This window comes from Cetorhinus maximus, chromosome 10 (genome assembly GCF_964194155.1).
Source record: "Cetorhinus maximus chromosome 10, sCetMax3.hap1.1, whole genome shotgun sequence".
In the NCBI taxonomy this organism is placed as follows: domain Eukaryota; kingdom Metazoa; phylum Chordata; class Chondrichthyes; order Lamniformes; family Cetorhinidae; genus Cetorhinus; species Cetorhinus maximus.
The window spans coordinates 3134899-3148403 of NC_135888.1; the positions used below are offsets into that span (position 1 = coordinate 3134899).

Here is a 13505-nt window from a genome sequence, read left to right on the forward strand (position 1 = left end):
GCAATGTGGTTGCCTTTTAACTGCCTTGCGGTTAGGGTTGGGCAACAAATGTTGGTCTTGCCATTGATGCATACATCCCATGAAAGAGTAAGGAAAATAAAATCTCAGGATAGGCTAAAATAAAGGTAATGCATGTAATCAGAATAGTGTGTTTTTGCAATGTACTCAGGACTCCTAAATTGTTGCAAAGCACTTGTCTGACTTTTATTCCATTTCATTTAAGAGAGTTAATAACTGATGTAACGGACAGAAAACAATTGTGAAATAGTGACCCACAAGATAGGTGCTTTTAATGTCGAAATAGAAAAGGATAATGAAGGGTTAAAGCTAAGGATGTTGGACAGGAAAAGAGCAATGTTTAGTGAGCAGAAGCGTAAAATCTTAAAATGAGAGAGTCTGGCAAAAAAGGAGGCATATCAGAGTTATATGAGCAAATCGACTTAAAACAAACCTAAAATGGAGGATTTTGGTAAAAATTAAAGCTATCTATACTGAAAATCATGAATAGAAAATTATATTGCAGAGGATTTGAAGGAAATTAGAAAAGCTGAAAAGAAATAAGAAAAAAGGTTGGCAGCTAACTTAGGCTGTTTAAGTATATGAAAAGTAAGAATAGTTAACAAGCACAGAACTGTTAAGGATGAAAGAGGGGGTCTAATTATGAATAATTAAATGTGGCAAAAGTATGAAATATTTTGTCTCCATTTTTACAAATGACAGTGGAAGTGAGAATGTCAGTAAACCAGTTGAGGTTATGGAACAATTTTTAGGATAGTATTAGAACAAGGAATGGCTCTGAAAAGATTAGGACTATTCAACATGTGAGCATGAGCTCTAGCACCGAGCCAAGGCTGATACCAAACGCTGAATTGAACAAATTTTTAATGATTTATCTGGCTGTCTGCAGAAAATCACTTCAGAGTTCAGTGCTTATTACATTTAAATCCTACCTGTAAAAGTTCTATGTAATCTTTGTTTTATGGGTTCAATGTCTACAGGAGTTTGCTTATCAAAAAGGGTTTATATTAATATGCCCATAAATGGCAGTCTCTGGCAGGTGACATTGCTTTGAGGAGAGATAGTACAGCTGTGACACTTCTAACTGGAAAAGATTCAACAGCAGAATCAATACAGGATGTAGCAGTACACAACTCCACTGTAGCATAGTTCTGTTCTTGGTTGGAAAGTCTGATGTCTGGGCAAGCTGTATTCATGTTTTTCCTATCCCGTCACTTCAAAAAACACTTACGATTCTTCTGATCATGATTTAATTATGGCAGGGCAGTTGATTTAATAGGAACTGTAAATAATTCATAGAAAATCATTTGGACAATATTTTTGATATAATGCAGATATGTCTTTCTGCTGCAGAACACATGAATTATGTACTGTTAATATGTACATTAAAATAGTTTGACTGAAGTACAGTGCCATCAAATGGTCAGACAGCGTTTTACACTGGTGGCCCTTCATAAGTGTACTCCCGGTCTTGGTTGGGGTATTTGTGGAAAGTAATGTATAGAGACACACTTCTATGGAGGAAGATGAAACTTGCAGGTTGAACAGCTTGAATCCACTTCCCAGTACCCAGTTTATAGATCAGCATTAGCAAAGGCCCAGTTATAGGTCACTTGTCCAACAGGTGTCAAATGGGCCCCCAGTATAGAGAGATGTCAAATCAGGGAATTTGAAAAAAAACATACAGGGTCAAATAACTTAATGAAAGACATTGAAAACCAATTTGACTGTCTTAACTAGCTATTTCATGCATTCCTTTTTCTGACAGAGAGGAACAGAAGATGATACCTGTAACTTCTGGCTTTAACCAGCCCACCATAACCTCAGTTGGCTTTGTCACCTGCCCGACTGTGACTGCTTCCTTCAGCATCAATAGTTTGGCCCTGAAAACATCTGCAGTCAAGTTATCAGAAGATAAGAAAGACATGAAACCTGCAACTAATGGCGAGGCTCTAGTCAATGGGAGCTGAAGTGTTTTGTGCTTATACCAACATCCAAAAGCAATTAATTTTGCTTTCTATATTATATAATATAATATATATAACACATGAATTTGTATATATGTGTGTGTATATTATATTATGTATTTTTTTAAAGAACAATATGAGGGCATCAAATTCCTGTGGACTTTTTTGATACTACAAAAGCCCTCCTGCATTAACCATTTTGACAAATAAAATTAACTTTAGTCAGATAACTAATTCAAATTCCAGTGAACGTTGGAATTTGGACATCATTCTACTTAATGCTTTAAAGCAGCCTTTTATGAGTCTGTTGTGAGCCAGTGCAGTAACTTAGCCATTCTTATTCACAATGGCTAATGTAGAACGTAAACAACTCAGTTGTTGACCAGCAGAGCCTTGCAGCAAAACACCTGGTGAAAGCTAACTATGACTTTACCTCCTCTTCTGTTTCTTTTATATATTTTTGTGTACAATTCACACAAAATTGTAAGAAGATAATGGCTTGGAAAACTGTATTTTCGAGCTGTTATGGTAAGATTTAGTTTCATGGCATTGTTGCACTTTTATAGGAAACTTGTTTTGTTAATTGGTGGAAGGAGCATACTTTTCACTATTTTAAAAAATGCATAATTAGAGTTACAAAATACAGTTTCCAACAGCTTCTATAGGTTATGATAACATTGAAAAATTGAGAAATATCCCTAATTAAATCTTTTTAAACAATACAAAGCAAATATTAAATGGGGTGGAATCACTGAAACATTTCCATACTGCCACTTATTATCTGCCAAGGTGTGCCTCAAAAAGATGAAAGTATCCTACAAGATTAACTACTGGTTACTGTGGCATAAAAACAGAAAATTCTGGAAATAATCGCAGGTCAGGCAGCATCTTTGGCGAGAGAAACTGAGTTAACCCAAAAGGTTAACTTGAAATATTAATTCTATTTTTCTCTCCACAAGTGCTGCTTGACCCGGTTAGTATTTCCAGAATTTTCAATTTCAGATTTCCAGCATTCACAGGTGTATTTTGCTTTTTGTTAATGTGGCAATATGCTTTCACTTTTGTTCCAGTAATCACAGGTTAAGCACCAACTGCATAAAATCAATTCATCTGTGTTCATTTAGAAGGATTTATGTCAGTTTGGTGTTCCTACGATTGAAATTTAATTTGCTACATCCTGGTATTGCTGGATGTGTGGCAACAGGGAATTTGACATCACTACCTACATTACTGTACTTGAACAGGTAGTAATCAGCATAGTGATCATATACAGAATAGTAAGAAAGGGACGCACTGCCTTCTGCCCCAAAAACACACCAGGACAGAAATTGCAAATAGTTCAATTTTAAACACTTACTTCAAAAAAACTTTGTCTTTGACTTTCCTTATGTTCTTGTAAAGTTTTTCATTAGAATTTAACAACAAAAGTACCCAAGATATTGAAGTATTCTCTAATGACAATAAACTTCCTATTTGTCAATGCTAAATTATACTAATGTGCTTTTCTAATTGGTTTATATACAGTGCTGCCAAATTTTTGATGTTGATCATAGTTGTGTTTAAAATACTTGGGTATTTGAGATGTTTCTCATCTTTTTAGAAGGAGAAAGCCTCTTTCTTTTTGCTGCCGTTACATTTGCTGTATGTAAAGTACAGAGTGAAAACTGTATTTTGGAACTCCTGCATTGTGTGGTGTTTGCACTGAATGATAAGCCAGTTCTACTGGTCTCTTTTCTACCTTCTCTAGTCTAAAAATTTCTAATGGCTTCTCTGTATTTCCTTCATAATGGATGAACATTATATGTTGCAGTAAAAGCCCAAAAGTACTGTAATAAATTTATGAGCAATCCAAAGTCACATTTCACAGTTCAACTTAAAACAGCCATCTTCAATTTGTTCAAACTTAAAAGTAAATGCCAAGAATATCAGTAGTTTTATTTGAATAAAATACTATTGCTAATAATCATGGTAATGCATTTTAGTTAATCCAAGGCATAATTGAAGTTTGCCATTGCACGTATGTTCAGTGGATTCTGGGAGACTGGTAGATTTATTATATAATAGCTGGGCATTGACAGTTAAAGTATTTAAAATTTGTTTACAAAAATATGCGGTTGTGATACTTAAGTTGTGGATATTATGTTTGTTTTGACTATGTATAACTTTTCTTTTCACAATTTTACACATCTGAGAAATTGAGGGGAAAGCTTTCTGGTTCCTCTTCACTTTCTAAATGAACTAATTGTAAATGAAATTTCTTAGCCCTTTGAGGATTAAATAAATGGCTTTGTTTACATAGCTAAGATCAGCGGTCAGAGGAGTAGTAACAGCATCTGTTTATAAAATCTGATTAAAAGTTTAAGTGTCTTAGCTTTCATTATTTGATACAATCCCGTTGATTCCCTAGCCTATGTTCACCTTGTTAATTTTATAATGTGTGTTTTCAATCAAACCATTGCAAATTAAATAATAGAACTGTGTATTAGTAATTCCCTTTTTTGAAACAAGTCACTGTTGCATGCATGTAATTTCTGTTATGTAGGTATGCCATTTGCTATTAGCCTAGATTTAACAGTACCCTGCAGTCTCTATCTTTACTGTCCTACTGTTTTGATTTTGCATTTTTATGTTTTGATGACTTCTGTGAAGTTGATTGTTCTGAAAATCGTACTGGGATATTTTAAACCAAGCACGACTTTCACCAGGTAGCTGCAAAGGAGGTGTTCTGCTGGTAAACAACTTCTGCAAGATCATGTTATTGGTCGTCTGAGTTGTTAAAGTGATACACAATACCACAACAAAGTGTCAGAATTTTTAAAACAGTTTTGTGCACTTCCCTGAGGGTTGAACATTTTTTTCCTGGAGGATATTTGCACAGAGTGATGAGACAGTTTGCTGCTTGATGTTTATGATTGCATTAGGCAGTATCATGAAATCTCTTCCTATTTATAATAGGATTTATATAGGTTTTTGTAATGAAGGAGTGATATTGTACATTTAAATTTTTGTGGGCCTCCTACTCAGTATCATATACCGAAGCTTATAGTTACTGGGATCTATGCACCTATTGTAGTCTGAAGTTATCAGTCTTTGTGTGTTTACATGGTCTTTAGTCCATATCTTTGAACTTGTACACATTAAATTTTGTTTTTAAAATCTGGATACTGGCATGACAGCCAATAGTAAGCAATCTAAAGCTAAACTGACTGAAGACCATTTTACGAGCTCTTCTATTGCAGTAATTTAATTTTCAACCAAAGCTGCTCTTAACAGTATAGGTTCAGAGTAAACCAAAACATGCACCAAAGCTTTAGGCGGGTGGTGTTAGTCATTAAAATAAGTAGCATAGGAACAATATTTAATGTAAATTTTATGTAAAAGTACATAATGTTTTCAAGTGAAATGTGCTGTAGTTCCCATCTAAAATTTACATTTTTAGTTCAGCTGTCCAGTTGCATTAATAAACTGGAAGACCTTAGGAGTCTCCATAATTCAAATATTCAGTAATCACCAGAGTTGCACATAGCACTGATTATTGCTTATGAATGTGTTAATTATAAATGGCAGTTGCCCTATTGCTGTAACAGCCTAATTGAGCTCATCTATCTATTTTTCATGAATCATAACATTTAACTCAGTGTCCAGTGCTTTCTTGCTGGCAACACAACAAGCAAGCATAGGTATTGGAAAAATGAGTCAAGCTCATAATCACTTACGGACTCTAAAGTACAGGAACAGGGGTTGTTGAAATTTGTTTTCTTATCCTTGCATGAGGTATATTGGCATTAATGGCCAAGCTTTGAATAAAAAACATCAGACTGGACTATAGAATACTTCAAAATAAATTGCACATTGGGTCCTCCTGCAGTACTCATTATTTGCCACTGTGGGGTCTCAGTGAATTATATATAGTTGCTTTCTCCCTCTAGTGGTAGAAAATGGTCCTGCTGAATCAATTTGCAGACCCCAAGAGGTCCCATCAACTATTCAACTGTTTTTCAGAAGTAACTCACACCACCAACAGCGCCCCCACCCACCTCCCCTCCCCTAACCCCTAAAGAAAAATGAAAATGCCTACTTTTAGAGATCTACTTATTCATGCTTCAACCCAGGAAAGTAAACATTTAACTTTTAAGTATATTAATCTTAAGGACTTGAATATGACCAAGATATTTCGGGAGCCCAGGAGTATCTGCATAACCCTCCGAAAATAGATTGCAGCCCTCGGGGAAATGACTGCCCTTTGCTACAAAACTACAAATAAACATCTTCAGTGCTTTCTGAGGGTGAATATATATTACATAAATTAATCTTGTGTATGTACCTTTTTATTTTAAAATTGCATTCTTTAAAAAAAAACTTGGTTGTGCTCTGCTGGAGGGGGATTGGGGAAACTGGTTGCTTTTTTTTTACAACTGATGCACGTTAACTATGGTAACGTATCATAATTTTTGAGAATCAACCAACATTTTTTTTTAAGCTATTTAAATGGAATCCACTCCTGTGCAGTTTACCCTGCTGCATGGGCCCAACATGCATTACTTCAGAATTTAATCACCTGCACATATCCCATAAACCCATCCAATGAAGGCCTCAGTTAATCAAAGGCATGGAAATGCATGCAGTTCCTTAGCTGGGCAAAAAAAAAGTACATTATACTGTAGTTGTGATACAACACAAACGTGGTTCTTATTTGTACTACACATGCCCACTGTACAGCCACTTGAAGCATTGTGGTTAGCTTGCAGCGTTTGCTGTCTGCATTTATGCTGTTTTGCATATTCTTTTCCCTGGAAGTTAAGAAAAATGTTTTCTTGCTGCAAAACTAAAATCTTTAGAAAAATTGCTTAGCTGGAAAAGTTGGGAAAAGAGGCCTGTTTTGTCAATTGTACAACAGATTGTGGAGCTCAAGTGTGAATATTTTACGTCTGTATTAGACATTTTCTTTGCAAATCTATTGTTCGATTGAAATGTAAATGAAATTAAAGATGGTACACATCCGTCATGTATAAAGGAGGCACCATCAATAAGATGGATTTAATGGTCATTTTTACTACACCTACTTGGCTTATATTTAAAATGTATAATTTTTTTTTAAAAAGTGCTCTGTTAATTAAATAGGGAATAAATTCTATTCCATTTGTTAATTTCAATTTGACTTCCAAATTGTTGGTAATCTGTTACCTTTTGTTTTAGGAGTAGGATGAAATATGAATGCTAGGCCATTTAGGTCTGTAATGGATTAGTTTTGTGATACTGAATAGCAAAGGTTGAATTCTCTGTGTACAAAACCTTGTTTGCTGTAGCACTGAATTGAGCTAATAGCTTGGGCTGTACACTAGAATAGAGTATCATGAATTTCGGTGTTTGAAAGATGATTGGGACAGTTTGCAGTACTTGAAATGTATTTGCATGCATAACAATAAAGTTATTTGTCAATTAAGTTTATCCTCATTGCTGATCCTTCCTATAGGGACGCAAGCACTTTGTGAAAAGAGCATTAGCAATTTAACTTGCTTGGGAGGTGGTATATTTGTAAATGTATTTGGAATATATGGACATTATTCAAGACATTAGACAATGGTCAATGAAACTTCAGGAGTCCAATTCATTAAAAGAAACCTTTTCTAAATGTAAACTTACCTAGTTTTGTCATTTAATGTTGAGGATTCCTTTTAAAATAACAAGTCGCAGCAGCCATTATAGATGACCATCTGGTGACTTGATATCCTGAATAGCCGTATATAATGGCTATGTAGAATAGCAAGGCAGTAACAATTCAATGATTCGGGAGTCACAACAGTTAAGTTATTTATACATGTTTCTTGAACCATCTTGTTGCTTTTAATTTATTTCTAATTTGTATATTTTTATTTGTAAATGGTAATTCCAAACCATGATGGATCCATATGTAAGTTTGTAATACATTTTAATGGGTTACGGGTTACTTTACTGGGAAATCTTTACCAATTATGGATGCCTTAGAGACTGTTATCGGGTTGGTTTTTTTTTTACACAGCTGTTCTTATTTTCAAAATGGTCATTATATGTATGGTATAAAGAAAAAAAAATCGGAATGTTTCATTCTTTTACCGAGCATTCGTACTGGCAGAGAAACAATCCCAGGAGAGTGCAGTTTCTCAGCTACTCTGGGTGCTGGGTAAAATGTTTCCTTTTCCATGAAGGACATTTTCGCAATCCCCATTGCCACCTTGCAATCATGTATGTCCTCTGTTTCAGTTATAAAAGAACTTGGTGCACCAAAGGCTGTTCAGTCCATAATTTGGCTGTAGTTCGAGTGTCTCTTGTATATTTTGCCATGCAAGTTATTTGGATCTCACAAAGTGTCACATTTTTGTGTCTGTTTATGTGGGTTGCACGGTATGTGGATAAATACATGGATATGATTACGAGGGATTTTTTCACATTTTAAATCACTCAAATAAAGGATGGAGATATACCTGCTGCTCAAGTTAGATGCTGACCGATGATAAACAGGCACAATTTTAATCATTAGATTGGTATCATCCTGTCATGTAACTTGACACCCCACCCAGGAGATCAAAACTGGATCATGGTAGAAGAAATTAATAGGAAAGCAGAGTGATGGAAATACCAATTAGAAAAAAGTGTACTTGAAATAAGTGACAATTCAGTAGTGTGCGCAATTGACAATGATTTTAATATCAAGCAGATCTGTCGTAATGTTGCTGTGGTCAGAGATGTTTTGTAACAATAGAAATATTGAAAGTTATAATTTGCTCCTCAATGAACACATTTTTATTGAAATGTGATCTTAAAAGAAGTTTAACCACAGTAGGAAGAGCAATGTAAATGCTAATGAGTTAATTTTTAGCTTTTAAACCTGAGTTTTCTGTTGCAGTCTGGATATTCTGTATAATGACTTTGTAATCTTATGACTCACTTTATTGATGGGGTTATGGGTGTTGAGAGAAAGGAACAGGATGGATGTTCCAATATTACTGGACTGTAATTACGTGTGTTCATGAAGAAATTGGAATTGGGCAACCTTTCCACATGTACATAAAACAAATTCACATTCTTTGATTGGATCCAGTTATCAAATATAATGTACAGGAATGAAACATTAGAGATTTTCATAATACAGCTGGATGCTAGGATTGGAGGGACAAGCTTTGAGGTAGTCTTTCTTGGCCTTATGTTTCTAAGTCATGACATTTTCATTTTGGTTCATTAGACAAAGTATAATTGTTTTTGGCATTCATATTTTGGACCAAAGAACCCATTCTTTAATAAGTTATTCACTCCAAAGAAAGCCCCTCCTAGATTACCAATGTATTATTAGGCCCTCTCTGAATGTATATTAAATTCATTTTAATTTTTTCCCTAATCCGACATTATCTTGTGGTGCGCAAACCTCTAAACAGCTACCTTTCCACTCAAATGTCAATCATCTAATTTATTAATCTCATCATTTTAATGCTGTCCAGTTCATCTTGCATCATATCTAAAACGATGGGAAAATTTCAGTTCTTTATACATATACCTCCATTAAACAATCTACCATATTATGTTATATCTAGTATTTATGTGCCAGATTGACTTAGTTGTTTTTCTTTTATTTTTATTTTTTAACTGCTGTACATACCTGTTTTATTAATTTTGTTATGGTAATGTATAGTATAAGGTGTCAGTTGGAGGCCACGAACATTCTTTACCATAATAATGCACCTCAATAAGATTCTGAGGGGACTTGACAGGGTGAATGTGGAAAGGATGTTTCCTTTTGTGGGAGAATCTAAAACTAAGGGTCACTGTTTAAAAATAAGGGGTCGCCCATTTAAGACAGATGAAGAGAAATTTTTTCTTTGAGGTTCGCAAGTCTTTGGAAATCTCTTAAAAGGCAGTGGAGGCAGAATCTTTGAATATTTTATATAGATTCTTGATAAGCAAAGGGTGAAAGGTTATCAGGGGTAGGCAGGAATGTGAAGTTGAGGGTAAAATCAGATCAGCCATGATCTTATTGAATGGCGAAGCAGGCTTGAAGGGCCAAGTGGCCTACTCCTGCTCCTAATTTGTATGTTCGTATGTAACCAATAACTTAAAATCCTTACATTGTCCTGCCTTTTGATTGCAAGCATTTCTGTCTGGCTCCAAGGCAAGAACTTGGCAATGTGAAATATGACATTCATGTTCTCGTTATCAGTTATGTAATAATAGTTACTTTAAGATTGGATATATAAGCAATTATTTTTCATTGAAATATTTTGATGATGGATTCAGCCATGTTTTCCCTGTATTTTATTTACCTTGAACGCAAATGCATTTTTTCTATATTAGGATTTTTAGGTATCTATTCCCTGCAATGAAGTATAGATCAAACAGCTTGACTCTGCTTGAAATTATCCTCGTAATCTGTCTACCTTACCTATTCAAACTCTGGTTGCCATATTGAAATTGTATATCATGTTGATAAGCTTCAAGAATTGTAGTCCTATTTGAAACATGTACAGATGGAGAGTTACTGAGAAGCCTGTTAGCTGATGACGAACTCAGCCAATTCAGGTTTCTGGAAAGGACTGAGATTCCCAATAAACCTACATACCTAAGAATTATGTTGAATGCAATTCTTCCCACTGTAAACATACTTCTGTAACAGTGGTTTGTGATATTGTGCAGCACATATCCTCTTGTACATTGCAGTTTGGGGCCGCTTATGGAAAATCATAAAGCAGGAGATAACATGTAAGTTAAATCAATCCTGTGTACAAGAATGAAGGGATAAGTGTTTGAATTTTTTTTTAAAACATGTTTTAGCCAATATCCTCAAAGCTGCTGTGACTCTCAGATTCACAGTTGTACTCTATTTCTAATTTGTTATTTGCATTGAGGATGTACTTCAGTTTTCCATCACAATAAATGAAGTCTGACTCTATGTACTCCACACAATTACAAATTAGAAATATAAATTGATTGATTCATGTATTCTAAAGTTTAATCAATCTTTTGTAGTATTGCTGTTGGACATAAATATTCTGCTGTCTATTTGAAATTATTTAATATATTTTTTTATCCCTTTATCCTTTTTTTCTTTCCTATCCAAAATTTTACAAACTCACCTGTAATCAGCTTTCAATTCTCAGTTTACCTCCATTCAATGTAGTTACCTTCCTTGATATTTTCTTATAGCGTTTTAAAATGCTGCCAGCATTCTTCATTGTTAGTTCTGGAGCATAATTTCTGATAATTGCTCGACACAACATTGGTTTACATACGACTATAATGCAGCAATGTTACTGAAGCATGTGTTTAAAAATATTGCACGTTATAAATACTGAGAAACGCAGCTTGTATATAATATTTGTAGGCCACTTACCTACTGCTGTAAGATTGTATGTTGTCTTCTGAAGAGGTCTAGAGGCTTGTACAATTGAACAATAACTTCATTAATAACACTTAACTATATACATTTCTAACACAGACAACTATATACATATTTATAGGATACAGCCCTGACTAGGTGCTATCTCCATGGCGACTTCTACCAGACTCACCACTACACTATTATTCCCATGTGACTCTCTACATCATAATGTGAACGGTACTGTTTCCCCAGTCCCACATTAACCCTTACAGTCCCAAATACCCTAATACTACATCTTCCACCAGGTCTTTATCCAGATGTATTTACAATAATATGTACATGCTACCCCTTCTTCCCCCCAAATCCCTGACTTTACAGATTCGGATGGTCTGGAGGTTTTACGACTCTTCCAGATCTTGTTCTTTTCAAGTTTGGAGGAGTGGTAGTCTCAACTGCTTTGGGCTGATTTTGTTGGTCTGGAGTTGAAGTTGTAGTATATGGTATTGCAATTATGGTGCAGGAGGGAGGGCTTTAGATTTCTGGGGCATTGGGACTGTTTCTGGGGGCGGTTGGACCTTTACAAGTCGGACAGGTTGCACCTGAACCGGAATGGGACCAACAACCTTGTGGGGAGGTTTGCTAGTGCTGTTGGGGAGGGCTTAAACTACTTGGCAAGGGGATGGGATCCTGAGAGGAGGTTCAGCAGAGGGAGATGCACAGCCAAAGAAGTGAGAGCAAAGGAGTCTGGAAGGCATAGAAATTATAGGCCAGTTAAGGCACAAGGGAGTTTGGCAAGGTTGGATGGTATTTATTTTAATGCAAGGGGCCTGATGAATAAGGCAGATGAGTTGAGGGCACAAATTAACACGTAGAATTATGATGTCATTGCTGTCTCAGAGACATGGTTGAGAGAGGGGCAGGATTGGCAGCTCAATATTGCAGGATACAGGGTCTTCAGGCGAGATAGGGAAGGAGGTAAAAGAGGAGGGGGTATTGCAGTATTGATCAAGGAATCAATTACAGCAGTAAGGAGGGATGACACCTTAGAACGCTCCTCAAATGAAGCCATATGGATAGAACTTAAAAACAAAAAAGGAACAATCACATTGCTGGAAGTGTACTCTAGGCTCCCAAACAGTCAGGGAGAAATAGAAGAGCAGATATGTAGGCAAATTTCAGAGAAGTGTAAAAATAATAGTGTAGTAACGGTGCAGGATTTCAACTTCCCCAACATTAACTGGGTTAGTCATAGTGTGATAGGTTTAGAGGGAGTGGAATTCTTAAAATGCATCCAGGAGAGCTTGTTAAGCCAGCATGTAGAAGGTCCTACAAGAGAGGGGATGATCCTGGACTTAATTTTAGGGAATGAAGCCAGGCAAGTGGTAGAGGTATCAGTGGGGGAGTATTTTGCAGATAATGATCATAACTCTGTTAGATTCAATGTTGTTATGGAAAAGGACAAAGATGGGCCAGAAATCAGAGTTCTAAATTGGGGGAAGGCCGATTTTAATAAGATCAGATATGATTTGGCCAGAGTGGACTGAGAGCAGCTACTTTTAGGTAAATCTACATCAGAGCAGTGGGATGCATTCAAGAAGGGAAATAGGGAGAGTACAGGGCCCACATATTCCTGTAAAGACAAAGGGCGAGACCAACAAATCCAGGGAATCCTGGATGTCGAGGGATTTACAGGATTGGATAAAGAGAAAAAGGGAGGCTTATGGCAGATACAATGCGCTCAAAACTGCAGAAGCCCGAGAGGAGTATAGAATGTGTAGGGGGGAACTTAAAAAGGAAATTAGGAGAGCAAAAACGGGACATGATAAAACATTGGCAGGGAAAATAAAGGAAAATCCAAAGTTATTTTACAAGTGCATTAAGAGTAAGAGGATAACTAGGGAAAGAGTAGGGCCCATCAAGGACCATAGTGGTAATTTGTGTGTGGAGTCGAAAGACGTAGGTAGGGTTCTAAATGAATACTTTGTGTCGGTGTTCACAAGTGAGAGGGACAACGTGGGTATGGAAATCAGGCAGAAGGACTGTGATATAATTAAAGAAATTAGCATAGAAAGGGAGGAGGTTCTAAGTGGGCTGGCAGGCTTAAAAGTAGATAAGTCTCCAGGCCCAGATGAAATGTATCCCAGGCTGCTGAGCGAGGCAAGGGAGGAGATAGC

General features: G+C 36.0%; 1 protein-coding gene and 1 long non-coding RNA gene across 7 annotated transcripts in view; one reads left to right on the forward strand and one right to left on the reverse strand.

Moving 5' to 3' along the window:
* The window catches only part of rc3h2 (ring finger and CCCH-type domains 2), a 116159-nt gene extending 108731 nt beyond the window's left edge, over positions 1-7428 (forward strand). For all 6 annotated transcript variants that reach the window (XM_078549822.1, XM_078549821.1, XM_078549827.1 and 3 more), the window contains one exon: positions 1787-7428. In XM_078549822.1, the coding sequence (XP_078405948.1) occupies positions 1787-1988 (202 nt within the window). In that variant the 3' untranslated portion in view covers positions 1989-7428. The remainder of the gene's footprint in view (positions 1-1786) is intronic.
* The window catches only part of LOC144685408 (uncharacterized), a 1061419-nt gene that overhangs the window by 824630 nt on the left and 223284 nt on the right, over positions 1-13505 (reverse strand). The window lies entirely within an intron of this gene.